General features: G+C 39.6%; 2 protein-coding genes across 5 annotated transcripts in view; one reads left to right on the top strand and one right to left on the bottom strand.

The window, feature by feature from the left end:
- C1H7orf50 (chromosome 1 C7orf50 homolog) overlaps positions 1–24,823 on the top strand; it is a 356,496-nt gene that overhangs the window by 143,328 nt on the left and 188,345 nt on the right. The window lies entirely within an intron of this gene.
- GPR146 (G protein-coupled receptor 146) overlaps positions 16,681–24,823 on the bottom strand; it is a 92,412-nt gene continuing 84,269 nt past the window's right edge. For 2 of the 3 annotated variants that reach the window (XM_043964123.1, XM_043964141.1), the window contains exon 2: positions 16,681–18,598. In XM_043964123.1, the coding sequence (XP_043820058.1) occupies positions 17,553–18,554 (1,002 nt within the window). In that variant the 5' untranslated portion in view covers positions 18,555–18,598 and the 3' untranslated portion in view covers positions 16,681–17,552. Of the gene's footprint in view, positions 18,599–23,511; positions 24,095–24,823 lie in introns of those variants that run through there. The other variant, XM_043964132.1, reaches the window with a different exon arrangement.

Here is a 24,823-nt window from a genome sequence, read left to right on the forward strand (position 1 = left end):
TGCTGTATTTTGTCAAAAGTTTTCTCTGCATCTAATGAGATAATCACATGATTTCTCTTAATTTTGTTATTGACATGGTCAATTATACTGATAATTGTTGTTTGTTTTTTGGTGTTTGTTTTTGTGGGGCAGTAAGGGTTAAGTGATTTACCCAGGGTCACACAGCTAATAAGTGTCAAGTGTCTGCGGCCAGATTTGAACTCAGGTTCTCCTGAATCCAGGGCCAGTACTTGATAGTTTTCTTAATATTGAACCAGCCTTGCATTCCTGATATAAATCCTACCTGGTCATAGCGTATTACCGTGGTGATAAATTGCTATAATTTCTTTGCAAATATTTTATTTAAAATGTTTGCATCAATATTCATTAAGGAAATTGTTCTGTAATTTTCTATCTCTATTTTGGCTCTGCCTGGTTAAGGTATCATTTTTGATACTAGCAATTTGGTTTTCTTCTTTCCTTTTTATTTTAAAATAATAAACATTTTTATTTATAGTTTTGAGTTCCAAATTTTATCCCTCCTCTTGCCCCTCCCTGGGGTGGTAAGCAATCATATATAGGTTATACATGTGTGATTATGTAAAATATTACCATAATAGTCATTTTGTACAAGAAAACTTGAATGAAAGAAAAAATTAAAGAAAGTGAAAAGTAGCATGCTTCAGTCTGTGTTCAATCAATATCAGTTCTTTCTCTGGAAGTGTATAGTATGCTTCATCATTAGTCCTTTGGGATTGTCTTGGATCATTGTATTGCTAAGAATAGTTGTCATTCACAGTTCTTCATCAAACAATATTGCTGTCACTGTGCACAGCATTCTCTTGGTTCTGCTTACTTCACTATACGTCAGTTCATAGAAGTCTTTCCAGGCCTTTCTGAAATCATTCTGCTTGTCATTTCTTATAGCACAATAATATTCCATCACCATGATATACCACAGCTTGTTCAGCCATTCCCAAATTGATGAATAATTCTTTGATTTCCAATTCTTAGACACAACAAAAAGCTGCTATAAATATTTTTTGTACAAATAGTTCTTTTTCTCTTTTTGTGGGATGTCTTTGGGATATAAACCTAGCAGTAGTATTGCCGGATCAAAGGGTATGCACAGTTCTATAGCCCTTTGGGCATAGTTCCAAAGTGCTCTCCAGAGTGGTTGGATCTTTTCACAATTTCACTAACAGTGGATTAGCATCCCAGTTTTCCCACATTCCCTCCATCATCCATATTTTCCTTTTTTTTTTTTTTTTTTGGTTATATTTGCTACTCTGATAGGTGTAAGGTGATACTTCAGAGTTGTTTTAATATGCATTTCTCTGATCAATAGTGATCTAGAGAATTTTTTCATCTGAGTATAGATAGCTTTGATTTCTTTGTCTGAAAACTGTTCATATCCTTTGAGCATTTGTCAGTTAGGGAATGACTTGTGTTTTTATAAATTTGACTCCATTTTCTATATAATTGAGAAATGAGGCCTTTAGCAGAGATACTTGTTTCAAAAATTCTTTCTCAGTTTTCTGCTTCCCTTATAATCTTAGTTACATTTTGTTTTGCTTTCTATATCTTCTTTGGTCCTAAATTCTTCCTCTGCCCATAAATCTGACATAGATCTGCTCTCTTAATTTGCTTATGTTATTACCCTTTATGTGTAAATCATGTACCCATTTTGACCTTACTTTAGTATATGGTGTGAATGTTGGTCTATACCTAGTTTCTGCCATACAGTTTTCCAGTTTTCCCAGCAGTTTTTGTCAAATTCTTTCTTTTTAAAAATCAAATTAACCAAAGGTTTCTCTATTTTATTGGTTTGATTTTGAACTTTTTGTCTAGGAGATATTCCTGAGAGGCTCAGAAAAGGGGCTCGGGTCCTCAAAGGATCTAGGTGGCACAGTGGATAGAGTACTGGGCCTGGAGTCAAGAAAATCTGAGTTCAAACCCAGCCTCAGACTCTTGACTAGCTGTGTGACCCTGAACAAATCACTGAACCCCTGTTTGCCTCCATTTTCCTTATCTGGAAAATAGGGATAATAGTAGCACCAAGCTTTCAGGGTCGTTGTGAGGACCAAATCAGATAACAATTGTAAAGTGCTCAGCATAGTATCTGGAACATAATAAGTGCTATATAAATGTTAGCAGTTATTCTTATAATCATTATTATTACTGTTATTATTATTGAAGCATCCTTAGACCCTAAAAATGGGAAAACCTGGGCACTGAGTAAACTTAAAAGTTCCTTCCTGGTGTCCTTAGGACACAGCCATCCATCTATGGAAAGTAGGAGGAAGTGGCATGATTCAGATTTGCCATTTGTGCTCAAAATAGGTAATTGTGTAATGAGGCTTAAGGGGAAGAGGACAGCTGTGTTGGGCTAACCTACTTAAAAATTTATTTTTTAATTAAATTTTTTTCAATCAGCAAAAATCTGCTATCTTTCCCTCCCGGCAAAACCTTTCCCCTTCCTAACTGAGAAAGAAAGATAAACAAAAATCCCTCTTACAAACATATATAGTCACGAAAACTAACCTTCTTTTAATAACAGATGGAGTTGAGGGGGCTCCCTATCATGATATGTCATTGACTTCATTTTGATTTTCTTTTCTCTTATGCTGCTCATTAAGTAAAATAAGAAGAATGATTGAGCTGATTATATTGGTTTATTAAGACTTAGCCTCAGTCAAGTCTCTTTTGTTGCTGTTTGGAAAATAGTGTTTCGGTTGGGAAATGATTCAGGAGCTGCCGGATACAACCCAAGCAGATGCTCACAGCTGTACTGCATCACTTAACTCTTGGGTCCTGCTCAGCTGGGTAAAATGTAATATCTTTAAAGGGCAGGGGTGAGAAATGACGAGAGGTATGCTCTGGTACCCCACTTAAATGGAAGATCTAGGAGGAGTTCTCTTATGTCCATCCTCCAGCCCCTCCAATAAGAGAGAGGAAAACGCCCCAATGGCAGGGAATACTGGTGAAGGGCGAGTTTCAGAGTTTAAGTGATCTCATAGGGTGATGAGTTTCTGAGGACTATGATGAAGGCCAGAAGAACAGGCAGGTGGGAAATGATGAGATTGCTGCTTTGGGCACCCTCCTTCAATGGAGGCTAAGGGGAGAGCTGTCTACCTTCTTCAGTCAGAGGGAGGGAGGCACCCTGGGGCAGGGGGTGCTGAGGAGGTGTGGTTTGTTCTAATTTTGTGACTGTTGAGGAGAAAGCTTGGATTGGTCCTTTCCTCCTTGGCCAGGAGCCAGGTCAGCCAAGATGGATCCAGCTTTCCTGGTCAGGTTCAGCCCCACAACTCCCCAGTGTTGGAGAGTATATTAGAATCCAACACATCAAGGGAGAGTTTTTGTCCCCTCATCCCTACCCCCTTTCTTTTGTGTGTCTTCTCCCTATTATATTATAAGCTCCTTGAAGGCAGGGACTGTCTTTCTGTTTTGTATTTGTATCCTCATCACAGTGCCAGGCATATAGTAAGTACTAAATAAACGTTTAGTGACTGATTGACCACCCAGTGTGCAGCCACTTTTTGTGTGTGTGTGTGTGTGCAGCCACATTCTTGTCATAATCTTAGGGGAAGGTAGTTCATGGGATCATTGTCTTACTCAAGCATGCTCAGAAATATAATGAAACACAGGGGTGACCAAGGCAGTGTTAGGTCTCACCAGCAAAAGTGGCAAACTTGCCTTCAATGACATCAGCCGTCATTTGTCTGCTATATTATGAAACAAAAACCAGATTTTAATCCTGGTTGTTTATTGCAGTACTTAGGTACTTGTGGGCCTAGGATATGTATTTATGGACCTTTGAGAGTCATGGAAGTATCTCAGTGCATTGAAAACTGAACAGCACCTTACAAAATGAAGGTATTGTTCCTCCATCTCCTCACCTTTCCAAAATGTTGACCCCCACCCCCAAGCGGGCCCTCTCCTGGTTGTAGGTACCTGACACCTCATGCGTGGACTGTGGTAGTCCTTCTGGTGGGTCTTCCTGCCTCAAGTCTTTCCCCACTCCAGTCAGTCCTCCAGTTAACTGTTAAAGTGATCCCTTACTAAAGTGAAGGCCTGAACATGTCACCCCCAACTCAAATATAAAATATAAAATATAAATATAAAATATAAATATAAAATATAAAATATAAAATCAAATATAAAATATAAATATAAAATATAAAATATAAAATCAAATATAAAATATTCTGGCCTTTAAAATCCATCATAACCTGCTCCCTGCTCCCCCAGCCCCCACTTTTGTGGTCTTCCTACACCTTTTAAGATCCCCTTCCTCCCCATGTATTCTTCAGTCCAGTCATACTGGCCTCTTCTTGCTTGTTGTTCAGCTGTTTCAGTCGTCTCTGACTCTTCGTGACCCCATTTGGGGTTTTCTTGGCAAAGATACTGGAGTGGTTTGCCATTCCCTTCTCCAACTCATTTTATGGATGAGGAAACTGAAGCAAACAGGGTGAAGTGACTTGCCCAGGGTCACACAGCTAGTAGGTGTCAAGTATCTGAGGTCAAATTTGAACTCAGGTCCTCCTGAATCCAGGGTAGGTGCTTTATCCACTGCGCCACCTAGCTGTCCCCCAGCTGAATGTTTTTGGAATTTGCTCTTGGAAGAAATTTTAACTATTTTGTTGTGTTGCAACAAATTGGGGATTAGGTTGCAAAGATAAAATTAGCAATACTAAATGTGCATGTATTCAATTTTTAACTACCTCAGCATTCTTCCTTGTTCTTTTCTGTATCTTTCTAGGAGTTTTCTCTCTAAGATGCCACTGGAACATTCATTTCTACCTCCTTGACTATTTCTTTTAAGTGTTAAATAAATATTAATTGTTTTTGAACAAAATCCAGGCTAGCAAGAGGCTTCTCTGGAGTTGAGGGCTTGCTCTTGGTGAGCTTCCTTGCCCTAGTTTAGTGACTAAAGTTGTTATTATTAACTTGTTGGTTGTCCCTTTCCATTTATTTATGTCGCTCCCGGGAATGTATTTTTGTGAAAAGCAGCTTGCTGTGGCATGGGACAGCCTCATGGAACTGCCTCAGAGAGTCTGCAGGGAATACTTAGGGAACAGAATGCTGCTTCCCAAACTGAACATTTCCACTAGTCTGACCTAAGGCGCTCGTGGCTTGAAACAGTAGTGAACTAGTAGAAAAAGAAAAGTAGAAAGCGTTCAAGGAGACTTGGAAAAGAATGGTTTTGGTTTTTGTTTTTTAGTGAGGCAATTGGGGTTAAGTGACTTGCCCAGGGTCACACAGCTAGTAAGTGTCAAGTGTCTGAGGCCGGATTTGAACTCAGGTCCTCCTGACTCCAGGGCCAGTGCTCTATCCACTGTGCCACTTAGCTGCCCCGGAAAAGAATGTTAAGGACAACTAGGGAAGTTATCAAATGAAGTAATTGACAGCTACCACTCTGACTTATTTTAAGGAGGTTGTTAGGAAGAACACTAAAAAAGAAATGATGACTCGTGAATGCTGGATCCGTGCACTTTAGTTGTGGGCGATTGAAAATTAGGACTCACCCAAAGGTTGATACAGACACACGTGGGGGTGTAGGTCAGCTCCAGTGTATTAACAGCGAAGACTTAGGGGAGAGATACAGTGCAAAAGATGATATCAGAAATAGATCACCAGAAAAGGAGGTGGGCCAGTCCAAAGGGATACAGAACTAGGAGCTAGAGCCTTGGTCCTCCAAGGGAGAACCCTCACGTTGGGTGGACCTGCTTGGAAGAATTGATAGAATGACCAGAATTCTACATCATAAGAAGGCAATCAGTCATCCTCTTAGGGTTCACTTAATCTTTGAGCTTTAGTTTCCTTATTTTGTAAAAATGTAGATAAAGAATATTTACCTTATCTACCTTGTAAGGTTGTTGAGAAGATCAAATTATATACAATCTCTCTAGCTGTTACTTTCTTTTTTTGTCATCGTCTTCACCAATCTGATAGGTATAAGTTAGTACATTAGGGTTGTTTTAATGTGCATTTCATTTGTTATTAGTAATATGGAATATTTTTATATGATTACTGAATTTACATTTCTTTTGAGAATTTTGTTAATATCCTTTGACCATTTGCTATTGGGGAATGGTGCTTGTTCTTATATATTTCTATCATGTCTATATATCTTGAATATCAGACTATTATCAAGGCAATTTGCTATAAAATTTTTTTCCTCTGTTAATTGTTTCTCTTCTAATTCTGCCTTCATTGATCTGGTCGGTAAAAAAGATTTTCACCTTTATGTCATCAAGATTGTCCCATGATCTGGGGCAGCTAGGTGGCAAAGTGGATAAAGCACTGGCCCTGGATTCAGGAGAACCTGAGTTCAAATCCAGCCTCTGATACTTGACACTTACTAGCTGTGTGACCGTGGGCAAGTCACTTAACCCTCATTGCCCTGCAAAAAAAAAAAAAAAGATTGTCCCATGATCTTCTCAGAACGGTGTGTTTTTTAAAAGTTGCATGTGTTCTGTATGTGTATTTGAAGAGGGTAGAGAGAAAAGGGAAAGTATTTATAGCAAATTTCTTCAAACCAGGCATTGAAGATGCTTATGGCCTTTCTCACTCCTCTTGGTTGAAAGGGGGTGGGGGTGGGGGTGGGGAGGGAGAGAGAGAGAGAGAGAGAGAGAGAGAGAGAGAGAGAGAGAGAGAGAGAGACAGAGAGAGTGTGTGTGTGTGTGTGTGTGTGTGCGCGCGCGCGCGCGCGCGCGTGCGTTATTTGGTAGTTGGTAGTTGATTTGTGAAGTAGAAAGAAACATAGATGGACCACAGAATGATAATATGAAGGGTAACCACAGTATTCTTTTTTGGGAGAAGACTAGGGAACGCACTATCCATTTTGTGTAAGCTTATGTAAATTGTATGTGTATGATATTAATTTTTCATGCAAATACACTTAAGAGGCCTTTGGGAAAATCCTAGTGGAGATAACTAAAATTCAGAGTTAAGTTGCTGTGCCAGTGGACTTATTTGCTTTTGTTATGGGGAAGTGTAATTAAAGAAATGATCACATTTTGCTTCCAAAGTAAGATACATTTCTAGGTATTTATTAGTCATTTATATTATTGAAACACTCATATGCCTCATATTGAGGGAGCTAGGTGGCACAGTAAATAGAACACTGGGCCTGGAGTCAGGAAGACCTGACTTCAAAAATATTCTCAAACACTTGAGCAGGTCACTTAACTTCTGTTTGCCTCAGTTTCCTTAACTGTAAATTAGGAATAATAATAATAGCACCTACTTCTTAGAGTTGTTGTGCAGACCAAATGAGATAATATTTGTTTAAAAATGTGCTTACCACAGTGCTTGGCACATAACAGGATCTACAAAAGTGCTTATTCCCTTCTTTTCCCCATTCACTTCAGCAGTAATCAGGAACTAATTTGTAGGAGAGTTTTAACCAATTAAAAATGCTAAATTATGTTGATAATTTTTTCTGCTTCTTGTAGTTATTTTAAATATTTTATGGGCTAACTATTCCTTGATATAAATGAAATTATCATCCATTCTTTTTTAGACTTGTTTGTCATATATACATTCTAGAATCTCCCCGTTCTGTAAGCCACATTGCCTAGGATTAATGCTAATAATTTACGGGAAATAAGGTGTCCAGGAAAGTTGAAGTTCAGTCCATGGCCACAAGGTGGAGCTCATAAAACAAGTGTCAATGGTTTATTTGTCCTTGTTTTCCCCCCCAGTTCTTCAGCAAGAACATAGACCTCCTAGGTTAATTTATACTTTACAAGACCATAGGATTTATGCCAGGAAGAACTTATAAATCACGTAGGCCAACCCTTACATTTAGCAGACAAGGAACTTGAGGCTCAGAGGAGATTTAACAAAGTACTTACCACTGCACCCTCGTGACTTGCCTGAGGTTACAGAGCTATATCTGTGTCTTTGGGCAGGTCATTTTTATCTTTCTAGGTTTTAGTTTCTTCATCTCTAAAATGAGAGCGTTAGCCCATGAGTGCTATCACTTCCATTGTATTATGTTAATTTACTCTAGTTCAGCTATGGACCACATCCAATCAAGTCCATCCCGAACATTTGGGGGCTCTTTTGGTCCCTGTCACTCAGTGAAGCTGAAATGACTTTGCTGGACATGGAGAAAATGTCTTAAGGACTTTGCACTATGGAACCCTCAAAGGTACACACTCTTGCATATTTCTCTGAAAAAGCATGAAACAGTTGTTTGGTTAGCCCTCTACTAGGGTTGCTCAATTTTATTTTATTTCATTCATTCATTTGTTCATTCATTCATTTATCTATTTATCTATCCATTTATTCATTCATTCATTCATCCATTTATTTATTTATTTTGCAGGGCAATGAGGGTTAAGTGACTTGCCCAGAGTCACATAGCTAGTAAGTGTCAAGTGTCTCAGGCCAGATTTAAACTCAGGTCCTCCTGAATCCAGGGCTAGTGCTTTATCCACTGCGTCACCTAGCTGCTCCCTGTTCAATTTTATTTTACAAGAATGTAAAATATTTATAGCAACAAGGTGGCACAATGGATAGAGCTACTGGGCCTGGAGTCAGGAATATCTGAGTTCAACTCTGACCTCAGACACTTGGTAGCTGTGTGACCCCGAGCAAGCCATTTAACCCCATTTGCCTCAGTTTCTTCATCTGTAACATGAGCTAGAGAAGGAAATGGCAAACCACTCCAGTATCCTTGCCAAGAATACCTCAAATGGCATCATGAAGAGTCAGACATGACTGAAACAACTGAACAGATATCTACATATACATAGTTATCCCTTCTATATAACAGGGGTTAGGGATGTGGCGCCCCTGCAATCTGGAAAATTCATGTAAATTTTTTTGGCCCTCCCTTTATACCAGAGGAGAATTCTGGATTATTATGGCATCAAAAGATAAATATGTTGACATTATACAATGCTATACATATATTTTATACATTTCTGAGTTTCTAGACTATGTGTTTTCTGCTGGCTTTTGTGTGTCATCTTTGGCTTCCACAAAACTCCCCCCAAATTCCCATTTAATTTCTTATGTCAGATCATGATATAACATAAGCATGATGGGGTGTCACAATGTGGAAGGGACAACTCTATATGGAAATCTAACACTTGAGCTTGACTTCCTAAATTGCTAGTGAATAGCTACCAATAAAAACATTTATGTATAAATCAATCACATATCACATATATTACATACACAATCATTCCTACACGACAGAAATATTCATTTCTTTATTAAGGTAATAGACTTAGTTGGTATATTTTTAGAGCTGGAAGAGACCTTAGAGATCATTTAGTCTATCCCTGTCATTTGTTTGTTTGTTTGTTTGGTTGGTTGGTTGGTTTTGTTTTTTTTTTGTGGGGCAATGGGGGTTAAGTGACTTGCCCAGGGTCACACAGCTAGTAAGTGTGAAATGTCTGAGGATTTGAACTCAGGTCCTCCTGAATCCAGGGCCAGTGCTTTATCCATTGTGCCACCTAGCTGCCCCTATCCCTGTCATTTTAAAGATGAAGAAACAGGCTCAACAGGGATTTGCCCAGGATTGTTCAGTTAATATGTAGCAGAGCAAAGACTAAATCCCAGGTCTTTTAACTATGACTCCACTTTCTTTATTCAACAAGTATTTTTTGATTACTAGAAAATTATGCTAAGCATTATAGTTATTGCATCAGTCATGAAGTTATAGTATTCCACGTTGAATGTCCTTTTGAGAACGAATGTGAGAGCACCAGGGATGTTCTCCCATATAACAGATAGTATAATTGAGACAAAGTTGCAATTGTTTTCCAACACATTATAATTATCTGACTTTAGCACCATGTACAATTGAAATCATCTTGAGAATGTAGTCTGAGGACTGGCTGTGGTTCTTTGAGAACATTTGCTCAGTGTGCCGTATCTTACAAGAACTTAAACTGTCTTATTTCTAGTTTTGCATACCGTCCCTCTTCATTCCCTTCATTCCCTAACACATACCTTGTCCTTTTCCATTATTCATTGGGATTGGTTTACTACTGACATAAGGCCTGAGTTCTGCCCAATGAGTCATCTGTGTAATTTCCTTGAATGAATGTTCTTTGGAAGTCTCCCACCCAAAAAATGACATACTCTGGACTCTCTTCCAGTAAACTTATTTCTGGAAAAGATGAAAGAGTGTGTGTGTGTGTGTGTGTGTGTGTGTGTGTGTGTGTGTGTGTGTGTGTGTATACACATACTTGTGTATATTTGCTTAGCTGTAGTCATGAAGTTCTTAGAAATTGTATTCCTCCCATGACATACAAGTACAAGCATTAAAAATTTTGAGGATGAAACTGGCTAATGGTCTACCTTCATCCTTGCCAGTGTGAACACTTAGTCTGTCAGCCAAAAGAGAAGATGAGTCACTTGTTATTGTATTTTCTTTCTAAGAATTTTACATGAACCTTACTAGCGTCCCAAATAGTTAGATTTAAAAAAAAAAAAAAACCACGTTCCATTTTAGGGGACAGAAAAGTAGAGAAATACAGTCCTGTTAATGTTTCCTTCAGATCATTCTTGTAGCTTCCCATCACTTCATGTCTGATCTACTGCAAAAGATGACTGGTCTCCCTGTATCCATCCACCTCTTACACTTACTGGCAACAGATGAATCTTCCTAAGAATAAAGTGATGTTGAAGCTGCCTTCAATAGGGCCACTTCTCTGTGCGAAGCCTTTCATCATCTCCCCAATAGCCAGTGCCCTCCCTTCCCCCTCCCAAACTACCCTGCATTTAACTATGTTGTATATATTTTATTTATTTACTTTATATGTATGCTGTGTATATTTTTATGTGCCCCTGTGTACCCCATTGGAATATTAGCTCATTGAGAACAATAATGGCTCCATTCTTTATACTTCTATCCCCAGTATCTGGCATAGTACCTGGTGTAAATATTTGTTGACTGATGGTTTGATTGGTAATTGATTTTGGACCCTAAGCCTTCAGTGCCTTGATGCTGTGTAAAGAGTATGGTCTAAGGCCTGAATTTCATATGCCTTCAGGCTGGTCTTGTCCTGTCTTCCTCTGCCTATCTCTGTCTTCTTCCCTACTCCCAAGCAAGGTGACTTACTTCATTCTCAGACTTCCTGTTCTTTGTATACTGTAGACATTTCTATCTATAAGCATGATGGATCACCCCCTACTCCCTGGTCTGTTCATATCCTCCTGGGTGCAGTGCAGATCCTGAGCCCTCTAAGACCACTGGGCTGTGCAGGGACCATTCTCTCCTCTGAACTCCTGAAGCATTTACTATCTGTACCATTTACTTGACGACTTAATCACACACTGATTTCTCTTACTATTTCACTGTCTTGTGTATGAGTGTCTTCCCTCCATGAAAATATTATAAGCTCCTTGAAGGTAAGGATCATTCTCTTAGCATAGTATAGCATAGTACTTACTAAAGGGAGGGTTGTGGGGGAGTCAGCTGGCCCAATTTTGCTGTAAAGTGTAGGCATTAAACTCATTCTTCTTTACAACTCTAAATCTAGGGTTCTATTTAGTCATAGACTAATGCATTATTTTTTATTTATTTTTTTTTTTTAGTGAGGCAATTGGGGTTAAGTGACTTGCCCAGGGTCACACAGCTAGTAAGTGTTAAGTGTCTGAGGCCGGATCTGAACTCAGGTACTCCTGACTCCAGGGCCGGTGCTTTATCCACTGCGCCACCCAGCTGCCCCTAATGCATTATATTTTAATTTCATTTAATTGGAACAAGCTACCTTTGTTTCTGAAGCAAATTGAGGGGGAGAGACTGCAACTGATCTTCTTGAGTATGGACTCTATGAAGAATGGTGCTGCTGCAGATTGACCCCCTCCCACCACAGCACATGACGGACATTCCATAAATATTTGTTTACCAACATGGTCCTATAGGTTCAAGGTGCTGTTTCTATCCATTCAAAGTAGTCTCTAAGATTATATAGCTAAGCCCAGCTTTTTCATTGAACATGAAATGGCTGTGTTGAAATTAAGTTTAAGTCTCTCGCTTGACATCATCTCAATAAATATTTTTTGGTGTTTAGAAAAAAATACTATTTTCTAATGGAGCAGTGGCAAGGTTGCTTCTTAGCCAGTCCATTGCCTCCCTCTTCCCTGCCCCCTTCTAAAGTTTGCCTGCTTGCTTTATCAGGCAAGTATTCCAATTGAATGCTTCATCAGTCTAAGGCCCATAAAGACCTCTAACATGCAGCTATAGGAATCATAGAGGTATGGGTAAACGCAGAATGACTTCATTTATTTATTTATTTATTTTGCATAAAGACATCTGTCTAAATGGAAGAACTACAAAGGAATAAATCAACACAAAATAGATCGAAATTTAAATCTGTAAAGGGGAAAAATACTGTTAATAATGGCACTTTCCGTGATGATTTTTCTCATACAGCATATACACACAGAAACACATACAGTATACTTTAAGCATTCAAAAATGTTAATGTTAAAGAGTAATAAACATATCTCGGTTTTAGGAAATAATTTAATAAACAGATTCTTCACATGTGCCTTTGTACATCAGTAGGTTTTTCCTCTTCATATATACAGTACTTTTATGGGTACTAAAGAGATTGGCTCATATTTACAGAAAAATCAGGGAAGTTCAGGTTTGAAATGGGAAGGCTTTGATTCTTACAATTGGTTTTTTAGCATCTATTTCAAAAACTCAACCTCTGATTATACCTTCTTTGCTATAAACTGTGGTTGATTTCTTCTATGATTACTGCTTCCAAATTAAATGGAACTCTGTATTCTCATGCACGCATGCTTGTATGTGAATTATGTATACTTCATTCATAGGCTCATTTTGCTGGTGCTAATCAATTTAAAAAATCTGTAGTATTGATGGAGCAAACCTAAGATTAAGTTTACTTTGCATAAACAACTTCAAGGTAAGAAAGATTTTTTTTTAAAATCTGAACTCTCTTACCATTAACAACAATCATAGACTTGCTAGTAGGAAAACCAGCAACTGTAAGATTATAAGCAAAAAGTTTTGTCAGCAATCGTGCCACCAAAACAGAAGACTAAAAATGGCATCCTGTGTGTCTTATAAAGTAAGTAGAAGAAATATGTTTAAATTCACAGTTCACCTTGGATTTTCCAAAACATGTTCTTCCCTCTACCCTTTTTCCCCCCCGAACAACTTAAGACTCTCTTCGTTTATGGCAATAGAGCTGAAATGTCAGGAATAAAAAATACAGCCGAGGCAAGAAAAATGCAAATCAGCCAGGTTGCATCAAAGATGAATTTAGAGAGGAAACCACAAGAAAATAGATTCGCCAATGAGATGTGAAAACCAAATTATGCAGTATGTTAGAATTAACAGTAAAAGATGTCTTCAAATCTGGAGAGGGCTGATAAAAGACTGGTGGTGTGTGAAGCATAGCAGCAGGGGACCTGCTCTCAGTGGAAAAGAAAAGAACAGAGAGAGATTAAGAAATGGGACAGAAGGTTTACTTTCGCAAAATGATGGGGTGAGATTCCCCAGGGATGTGGAATAAGAAGTGGAATGGGCCACAAAAAAAGAGTGCTTAAAACCAACTTTAATGAAGCTCCATTCCCAAGATGCAGTTTATAATTGTGGATGCTTCCAACGTCACCTCTGTGATCAAAGAGAAGCACTGGTCTGGCTTCTGACATTGCATTAAGCGGTCCCTCCAGGTTAGGGTGTTGCTGAGGGAAGGATGACCTGGAGAATGGGTGTGATATGTTAGTGCTAACAATATTGCTTCCTTGGGTTGGGGTAAGGGTAAGAAACGGGAAAGGGGTACATCTGGAAGTATCCAGACTGTACGGCTTTTATGTGGGAAGATGAGAAGGCCAAGCAGACTGTGAGGAAGAGACTATCCAGAAATATTTTTCTTTCAAGCGGATGGAAATAATGCGTGAAATAAAAATCCTTCAATTTGCATAGAAAGTCTGTTAACCATTGAGAAAGTAAAGTGAAAAGCTTGATTGAAGGGCTAACCTGTGAGTTTAAGGAAGACCACTTTTTATGGAGTCCATTCTGGGGAAGAGGGAGTCTATCTGTCCAAAAGAAAGAAGTGTCATTCATGATTATAGGCCTGTGCCTTCATGAAAGAGGAATTCATGGACCTCCTCCCAGAGTTCTTGGTTCCATATAAAAAATCAAGGCTCAAAGAATGTGAGAATAGGGGGGAGATTTTAGAAGAAAGAGTCCTCATCTGATATCTGTGACCTTGGGTTTGTTTTTTTAATGTGATAGATTTTGATAACTCAATTTCAATATAATTTACTTGCTTTGTAAACCTCTTTATTTTATGTTATACACTTTAATTAATTAATTTTTTGTGTGTGGGGGGGGGCAATGAGGGTTAAGTGACTTGCCCAGGGTCACACAGTAAGTGTCAAGTGTCTGAGGCCGGATCTGAACTCAGGTCCTCCTGAATCCAGGGCCAGTGCTTTATCCACTGTGCCACCTAGCTGTCCCTTAAGTTATGCACTTAAAAAAATATTGAGAAGATTTTTCTAGACTACCAAAGGGGTCCATGACAAAAAATATTATGAACTGCTTTCTTTTCTTTCTTTCTTCCTTCCTTCCTTTCTTTCTTTAATTTTCTTTTTTTTTTCTTTCTTTCTTTCTTTCCTTTTTTTTGCAGGGCAGTGAGGGTTAAGTGACTTGCCCAGGGTCACACAGCTAGTAAGTGTCAAGTGTCTGAGGCCAGATCTGAACTCAGGTCCTCCTGAATCCAGGGCTGGTGCTCTATCCACTGCGCCACCTAGCTGCCCCATGAATTGCTTTCAAGAAAGAAGAAAACAGCTCTTTACTTCCTTTCCTTCTCCCTCTTTCCTTCAAAGAAATAAAGATTAGAAACCAGATTTCAAGTGAATGGACTCAGATGGGTACTTGGAGACACTTAGGAAGAGAGTTAAAGGACTTTTGACATATCTGCCTATGTTCACATTTAAAATTATGCCATTGCAATATACTGGCCAAGATCTTAAGGAAATTCAGTTGTTCTTCCTTGGCAGCCAGCTTTCTTTTTCTAGTGTGATATACTATTGGAGAAAGCCACATACTCTGGCCTAGTAATCTATCTCTCTGAAACCAAAACAAAACCAACCATTTAGTTGCATTTTCTAAGTCTGGTAAAGTGTGCCTGGAGTAGGTTGGAAAAGAAGTCAGGTTTGCTGCTTTACATAGTCTTAAAACCTGAGATCCTTGAAAGAGATTGATCCAAGTAATGTCTCTCACAGGCAAAGTGTAACCCCAAAGTAATCTGTGGTCAGATGAAGCCTTGAGGGAAAATGTAGTTGTTTGTAATGATGCAGCCTAATGCCCAAGTTTTCCTAAAGGACTGGGTCAGAAAAGGATGAGCTATAGTATAGAGTAGACCTGATAATGATTTAATGGAAAGAAATAGACAGAGGAATGGTTTTACGACAGTAGAGAACACTGAGCCAATGGCCAGCACCTGTGTTTTTCTTCACTGACACATTTTTTTCAATAGGTGCTGCTTCCAAAGCAGAGAAGATTGAATGATGCAAAAACATTTTGGCTAAGCTTTGTGTAAAGCTCAACTAGTGGGTGGGTGGATGGTGTAGGGTTTGTTCAGGCAAGAAAACTATGTTGATGGTTTGTTTGTTTGTTTCTTTTTTTTGGTGAGGCAATTGGGGTTAAGTGACTTGCCCAGGGTCACACAACTAGTAAGTGTCAAGCATCTGAGGCTGGATTTGAACTCAGGTCCTACTGAATCCAGGTCCAGTGCTTTATCCATTTTGCCGCCTAGCTGCCCTACATTGATGGTTTCTTGTCATTGTCAGTCACATCCTGCCATTTGCTACCTACCTGTGTGACCTCAAGGAAGTCATCACCTCTTTGGATCTCATTTTGCTCATCTTAAAAATTGGGGGTGGGGATATGTAATTGCACTAGATGACCTCTCAGGTCCTTTCCTGCTCTAAGCCTATGATCCTCAGGGGTGTGGGCTTTATTCACAAGTGTTCCTTTCAAAAAATAACTCATGCATGTGGATTTTCTTTGTATTTACCTTATCTTTAATACAGAAGTTACTTTCACATGGCCACTTCTGATTAATAAGAAGTCAATCTTAGGTTACCTTTCATTTCAAATAAGTAATGAGGAGTTTTACAAATGAAAATTTTTAATCGTTATGGAGTCTTGGGGTGACTTAAGGAATCATATTGTTCATTCCTGTGTGGTTGTTCATGCATCCTGTACCCATCCTCCATACAAGATCATTCTACATTTCACCAGAACAGACCTTCACATCTCTTTTATGCAGCACCCTCCAACACAACTATCTTTCATAACTTTTATGTTTTCTTTTTATTCCATTTTTCTTATAGCTTTGGACTTGGAAACTATCTAGTGATTGAGAATTAGAAATGAGAAAATCAGCCCTGCTCACCATCCTCATGACAGTGAGGATTTAACTATGTCAAGATGTATAAGAATTAACAGTTCCTTTAATGCTCTTAGATTATTCCACAGCTTAAAACCAGGCATATAGATACACACACACACACACACACACACACACACACACACACACAAATTTTTACTCATTTTAAGAAATTTTAGTAATGTCGCTGTTGGCATAAGTGCCATAAGCTTTTCCTATGCAACATTTAACACAGCTTGTTAAAAGGAAAGAGATAATGGCAACTGAGTTTCATGAACATGTGGACCTTAGGTAGTTGTGGTTTTGTTTGTTTTTTTAATTTTTAAAAAAGTACATTCCACCATCATCCTGACTTTTGTAATAATTTCCTTCATTTTAATACTTAGTGGATTTCTACTAAATATCTGTGCTTCCTTTTTAAAAAAAAATCAAGAAAAATAGTGAAGAATCAAGTATTTTCCCAATATGACCAAGCAAACTATAAATACTGGATTTCCAGATTCTTATTACTTCATTTAGAAAAAGCCTAATTTAGAAAAGATTTAAAATGAGTAAATTTCTTGAATTACAAAGACCTCAAAATGCACACATTTAAAGGGAGAAAAAAAAAACAGATAAGTTAATAATAGTGTAGCTTATATTTCACTTCAGACTGTTTGGACAGCCTATTCCTTTGATCAGCATTACCTTGGCCAGAGACAGACCAGCCTGGTAAGGACACACAGGGCATGTCGAGAAGAGTACTCAGACTATTCCATTTTAGAATTATTGCATCTCTTTTTCCTAAGGAAGAAAACATAGCGATGTCCTTTTTGTGGACAGGTAACAAAGTGCTTTATATCCAATCAAGACCTCAGTTTACCTTTTAGTCATTTATCTGCCCAGGATTATTAAAACTGGGAAGAAATTCAGAACTCAAGCTTCCTGCCTTGGTGCTTTGAAAGTGCTCTCAAATGCCAGCTTCTCTGGCCTGCCTGAGGTTTCTCTTAGTCTCTCTGTGCCAGCTCTGTTAGAACAAGCATCCCTTGGTCAATAAGAATAGCAGCCCCCTTCCAGTATCAATGCTAAGAGCTTCTAAGAAAGTTCTTGTTAAGAAGCAGCAGGATTGTGCTATGACCTGGTGTGGTGAAGTCCCGCAATGCTTGCACTCCATGAGTTTCCCATTTCCTACGTCATCACTTGCTGTACTGTTGCTCGGTCGTGAGAGCACCTCTGATGCCCACAGTGCATTTTTTTAATCAGCCGTCGTAGCTTGCCAGGAAAATTTTTGTTGATGTAGCGGTAGAGGAGAGGCATCACAAAACTGCTAGAGAAAGCTAAGAATTTTGACAAATCTTTGATGAAATGCAATATCCGCATGTAGTGCTCATCCATGAGTTTTCCTTGTGAGACAAGGAATGTATTGACCACGAGGGTTAGGTAGTAAGGTGTCCACAACGCAAATTGTGTGCATACTGTGGCGATCAGAAGCCTGTGCACAGAAGGATCCAGTCTTCCAGTATCGTGATCAAGGGGTGTGGCCTCCTTCCGTATTCTTAAAATCAATACAAGTGCATAAAGTACAGCAATGGCAGGGACAACATAGCCGATGAACACCATGATGGCATCGGCTGCCTCCTTGTTCTGCATCTTGGAGCACTCGATGAGCTTAGTGGACACATGGCTACAGATATAGAACAGCAGAGAGGAAAAACTTGTAAGCATTGCCCCTCCCCAGATGAACCCACAGACATGCTTGGTGTTATACACGCTAGACATATAAGTCCGGGGTAGAGCTCGCTCAATGTAGTAATCCAAGCTGAGCAAGGTGGTTGAATACATAATAACCAGGGAGGAGACATTAAACAAAATCAGCAGTGTGATATAAACTTCACTGTTAAAGCTCCAGATGGCCCACTTGGTGGTGGTTGGTCCAAGAAGGTATATTGGTGCCACAGCATTGATGATGAGACCAGCAATGGCAATGTTCACAAAATAAACATCAGGCATGGTCATAGTGGCCTTATTGTACAAATTGACCAGGACCAGCAGAGCATTGTAGCAAAGGCCAATCGGGAAGCAGATAATGAGGTAGAGGAGGGAGAAGACGGAAAGGATGAGGTGGAAGTCATGGCAGAGGAGTTGGTCCTCACTGTTCTGGGTACCATTGAAAGTGTCACAGCTCCACATAGTGAACCAATCAGGGGTGGTTTTTCTGATGACTTCCAGCTGTTCTGTAAAGAAAGAAGTAATAGCAAATTAGTTTGCAGCACATCTCCAGATGGATTGTCCCTAGGCATATCTTAGACATCTGGGATGGCAAGAAAAAGCCACGTGCCTTAGACTATCACAAAAACAACAGCAAGCCATTGCCACATTTCAAAAGGAAGAGTCTCTTGAGGATGCAATCCCTTTCTCTGTGTGTTTTTCATGGAAGGGTAATAAACCATTAGAATGACTGCTGTCTTATTAGTCCCAAACAGGGCTGCTTATGACCAGAAACTTTATGATGTAATAATTTTACTGGCCATGATGAGTCTCCCTAATGTAATTTCTGAATGAAATCTGAGTAATGGATAATTCATTCAGGATGCTCATCCGGAAGCTTTCAGAAGCCTGCTTCAACCCTTTTCCTACATCTCAATCAGGGCATGGGTGCTACCCTGACTGATGTAGTCAGCTTAGAATAGCTGAGGTAGCGCATGATACAATCATTTCCAGAACAGAAAATGAAGTGATGGTCTTGGACTGCATCTCTCCTAAGATGTTTCTGAGTCGCATTTTAGGGCAGGGATAGGTTTTTCCTATTAGAAAAGTTATAGTCATAGCAGTTTAGTCTTGCCTTTGCCTAAGAGTCAAGAGATGGGTGAGTGGGGAATGCAGGGAGTAGGCTCTGTGGTACAGTGGAGAGAATACTGACTACAGGTAGAGGACCTGAGTTCAAATCCTGATTCTTACACTACTACCTGGATGACCCCTAGCAAGTCATTTAACTTCCATAGGCCTCATTTTCTTTATCTATAGGATGAAGAAATTGATAGAAATAAATAACCTCTGAGATCACTTTCAGATATAATTCTTTGAGACTATGAAACTTTCCTCTGCGGGATTTTTTGTTTGTTTGTTTTTGTAGGGCAATGAGGGTTAAGTGACTTGCCTAAGTTCACACAGCTAGTAAATGTCAAGTGTCTGAGGCTGGATTTGAACTCAGGTCCTCCTGAATCCAATGCCCATGCTTTATCCATGGCTATACCACCTAGCTCCCCCCTCCTCTGTGTTTTTTTTTTAATTCTTTGTAACAACCTTCAGCCTTGCCTTCCACAGCCTCATTGTTGTTGTTGTTCAATTGATTCAGTTCTGTCCAATTTTTTGTGACCCTATTTGTGGTGTTCTTGGCAGAGATACTGGAGTAGTTTGCCATTTCCTTCTCTAGCTCATTCCACAGATGAAGAAATTGTGGTAAACAGTGTAAAGTGACTTGCCCAAGGGTCATACAGCTAGTAAGTGTCTGAGGCCAGATTTGAACTTAGGAAGATGAGTCTTCTTGACTCAAGGCTTGGCATTCTATCCACTGCTCCTTGTAGCTGCTTCCATCACAGCCTCATTGGCTAGCCTGAAACACCCAGTCTCTCCCTGTCTGTGCTATAATGCAAACCATAGATGTGGTCATATAAATTCTTGTAGTTCATACACAGAATTTGGTGAGCATCCCTATCTCCTTCTCAATTTCCAATATGCATTGGCCTACTCATTGCCATATCTGTCTGGTTGGAATAGTTTTGTGTAGAGGCTTTCTAGGTATTCTCCCAGTATTATCAAGCCTGTGGATCTATGATCACACAGTCACAGAATTTAAGAATTAGAAAGTATCTCAGTCCAATATCTAGATGAAAGGAATACCCACAAGGACATGCTCACCAAGCCCCACCTCAGCTCAGAGACCTCCAAGGAGGGGGACCCCATCACCTCCTGAGCCAGCCCATTCCACTTGTGGATAATTCCTATTATTAGGAAGTTGTTCCTGACATCAGTCCTGAATTGATCTTTTTGCAACTTCCACATATCCCACCTAAGCCTAATAAATAAAATCATGTCTAATGACAGGTTGGGTTTTTTTCAAGTACTTGAAGACAGTTATGTCCACTGAGTCTTCTCCAAGCTGAATATCCCCAGTTCTTTTCCAGATGATGCTCATATAATATGGACTCAAGGCTTGTCATCATCTTGGTTGTTCTCTTCTGGACACTCTGCACCTTATCAAAATCCTTCTTAAACCACAGTACCCAGACCTGAACACAATACTCCACATGAGGTCTAATGACAGCAGAGCACAGTGTGGCTATTCCTAGAAGCCATGTCATCTTCAATACAATCAAGATTGCATTCACTTTTGAGGGCTGCTACCCCATGCTCATGATTCATCGTGTTTGCAGCCCTCTAAAACCACCACATATTCTTCAGAACAACTCCTGCCTAACCAGGCCGTCCCCATTTTATACCTATGAAGTTGGGTTGTTTGTTTTTTTTTTTCTTTTTTCCAAACACAAGTATAAGACTTTCCATTTACCCCTATTGAATTTCATCTTATTAGATTCAGCCCGCTGTTCTAACCTGTCAAGATTTTTTTTAGTTCCTGACATTGACATTCAGTATGTCAGTTACCCCATCCAAGTATCATCTACAAATCTGAAGATTATACTTTTGGTGCCTTTATCCAAGTCACTGATATGAATGTTACATTGTTAATACTTTATATAATTTTCTACCTTTTAAGTTGCTTTTGATTTCTCAAATTTTTTATAATCACTGCTGGTTGGGATGGGAATTGGGGGGGGGAGTTGTATGATTCTAGAAGAGAGTTGTTTACAGGTATGCAGAGTAGAATTTCCCTTTGAGGATCCCTATGAACCTCGAAGAAAGAGGCCAAAGTAATATCAACCTGCTTTGGAGATCTACCATGCAAAGTTTCAAAATCATGAATGGCCTGCATGCCTTATGCAATAGAAAATGTTGTTGCCTTTCCAGTAAATATTTTCTTGACTTTTTGGAAACACACAAGTGCTTAAAAGAAGAAATGCAGTATTTAGAACCATTATCTATGGAAATCTCTTGTTTCTCAGAGTGGGGGGGGGGCTTTCAAAATTGTTTGGACTCTTTGGAAGGATCCATATTCTCAGGGTATGCGTTGGTACAGTCAAAAGCATAGTGTTTGTAGTGGAAGGAACACTGGACTTGGCATCAAAGAACCCGAGTTCAACTGTCAGCCTATCAGCTTTGCTTTTGGCTATCTTGGGGTCTTCAGGTAAGCCCCATAATCTCTCTGAACATGTTTAAAATAAATGTATGACTTTAAATTGTGTGCTTTCAAGATAGGTTAGCTGCTTTCTCTCCTTTTGGAGAGTATAAAGTATAAAACAGACCTCAATTTACCAAAATTAAGCAAGCAAAACTGTACCAATATTAGCATGATTACTTCAATACATAATTGATGTATTGCATTAATAAAAAACAATTCAGTGTGTGGGTGTTCTTTTGCAGATACCAACCCTTCTATAACCATTAAATTAACCTTAGAGAGTTTCCTGAGGCTAAGTGGCTTACCCATGGTCACATAACTGGTAAATGTCAGAGGCAGAATTTAAACCAATAGCTTCAGATAGCTAAGAAAATTAAAATAAAAAACCTAAAATTTCACATTGAAGTATTAAAGTGCTTTAAGTGACTTACTAGAAGCTAACAGGTGGAAACGAAGTGAAATTTGCAATAATATTTTGCAATCAAAGAATGACACCCAACAATATGAGACAGTGAATAAATGAGGTTTTCAATTTGTGTAATAAAGGATGCATACAATTTAACCTCTACCTATATGGTGTATTGTTTCCTCTGCTGGAGCACATATGCATCCCCTCACATCACTTATAAAAGAAGTATCTACTATAAGGAGCAAAAATGTCACTTCAAATCCTTAAAGCAGAACTGCTGATTTCTTAATTCCTTAATCTTCCCCTTTTCTTAGAACTCTCTTATAGCATTACACAAAGAAAGCTTGGTTATCTTAATCATAGTTTCCCCAGCCCTCCCCCTCCAAGGTCTTTTAGTTAACTTCCTGTATATTTTCTTCCCCCTCTCCTCTTCCTTTTCTTCCATCTCCTGCCCACTCCAATTCAGCATGCCAAATTACTACAGCAGCCTAAATATGCAGTTTAAATGCTGTCTTTAAAATTGTCATTTCCTCTTTGAATTTATAAAGTTTCTACTTTCCCTTACAGAAAGCATATCTTCTTCCCCCCACCCCCATCCCCAAATATGTCTGACTATGAAATTTCTCTGGGCTCTATGAAAGTTAGTGGAGAGAGGAAGCACACATCTCTGCTGTACTTTTTTTAGTGATTTAATTTTGCAAAGGTTTTATGCTGTTCTTTTACCCTTTGCTTTTCCGGCAAAATATTATCAGCATAGACAGATCTCTTTACATCACTGTTTAACGAAATGGTACCCTTTTTATTCTGTCATGTAATATTTTTTCCAAAACCAAAATTGTTAATTGTTTTATGAGGTTGTGCCATTCAGCTACCATCATCAAATTACAGTGTGATCCAACATTCCACCCCCACCCCCCCCAATTCCAGATAGGCTTCCTTCCTGATGGCTCCACATCTTTTATTCAGTACCTGTCTATATGTACTAATTTCTAAGCCCTTCTCACATACCATATGAGAATCAAAACAGGAGAACTAGATACAGATCTGCAGAGAAAGTGCTTTTAGGCATCATCAAAAGCTGCGTGGTCTGACTTACAGGGATGGGGGACAATGTGTATCATGTACATTTTTTAAATTGTTGAAATGGAATCATTTGTCTCAGCAGCTACATGAGACACATACCTTCTCATTATAAAGTGTACTTCATTTGTTTCTCCGTCTCCTCCCCATACCCCACAGCCCCGACTCCAGTTCCTTCCTGGCATTCCCTGCTCTCCCTGACACTTGACTCCCCTTCGGTTCGACCACATCAGAAGCTTGGTTCTTTCCCGGCTGTCTGCATCACCTACTCATGCAGCACTCATGCTAAGTCTCCCTCTCATCACCCGAGGCAGCTTTTTGTACATCTGCGGGCTTTCACAGCCACACGGAGAAACTCCTACCTTCAGTTCACGCCACACATTCCTCCGTACCATGAAGTCCCGACTCGGTCAGAAAGCAACATTTCAGGAGGAAGCTGACAGGAAAAATCTGCTCTGTGTTTTTCTTCTGGAAACCCTACTGCCTCCCTATCAGCAGTGGACATGCAGCGTGGGTGTGTGTATGTATGTGTGTGTGTGTGTGTGTGTGTGTGAGTGAGTGAGTGAGTGATAGAGTTTGTTTTTCCTCTAGTAAATTACTCACAAAGTTTCTGCTTCATTTGCCAGGCAGCAGTGGCCCCTCCCTATCTCTGTTTACAGCCAGTTTCAAGAAATGAGAGGTTGTGCTGCATGTGAAGAGATGGGGTTGTACGATTAACCATAGCCAAATCCCCTTGCTTTCGATTTGTTAGACTCAGGCCTTCCTAGAAGACTGAGGTTGGCTTTAGGGTTCAGCCAACTGTTTCTCTCCTTCTCCATGGGAGTTGCTGCTCAGTCACAATGGGGAGAAGACTTGATCATTTTTCATTGACGTGGCAGAAGGACTTGGGAATAACCTTATAGTGGTGGTTTCCTAATAGTCCAGAATGAGAGGAAATATGTCTGTCGGTGGAATTTTTAATTTTGAGGAGATAAACTGAGAGGACAGATGTCTACAGTACATAAGGGCAGGTTACCCGGATTTCATTGTGAAGTTGTCATAGGGAGCATAGTTTTTGTAAGGCTGTCTTCAGAGGATCCGGATTCAAATTTTGTCTCTTGACTCTTATCTGTGGGGGCAGCTAGGTGGTACAGTGGATAAAGTACCGGCCCTGGATTCAGGAGGACCTGAGTTCAAATCCAGCTTCAGACACTTGACACTCACTAGCTGTGTGACCCTGGGCTTAGTGCCCCACCAAAAAAAAAAAAAAAAAGATGACTCTTATCTGTGGGATTTCCCATGAATCTCTTAACTTTCCAGGGCCTCAGGTTCTTCAGCTATAAAATGTGGGCCCTGAGCTTGAGAGTCTCCACGGTCCCTTTGAATCCCAGTTCTGTGATGAACGTGTTTGTTCCAAGCCAGTGACTGCAGCTATAATGTGGGTAAGGACAGTGGCAGGGGAAAGAAGGAACAGCAGACTCGAGGACACTTAGAATCAGAAAGCAAAAACAGATTTGTATTTAGCAGTGAAATAGCTTGGGGGTGGATGTATGTGGTAGTAATGCAAACTAGACTGGAGGTGGTCAGCCCTCATCCTTTTAGCGTTAAAGCAATAACTTCTCAAACTTGCCCAACGGTGATTTGGCAGGTGTCTCTTTTTCGTGCCTGCCATCCTCATTCACTGTCCTTTAGATA

Source organism: Dromiciops gliroides, chromosome 1, assembly GCF_019393635.1.
Source record: "Dromiciops gliroides isolate mDroGli1 chromosome 1, mDroGli1.pri, whole genome shotgun sequence".
NCBI classification, from domain to species: Eukaryota; Metazoa; Chordata; class Mammalia; order Microbiotheria; family Microbiotheriidae; genus Dromiciops; species Dromiciops gliroides.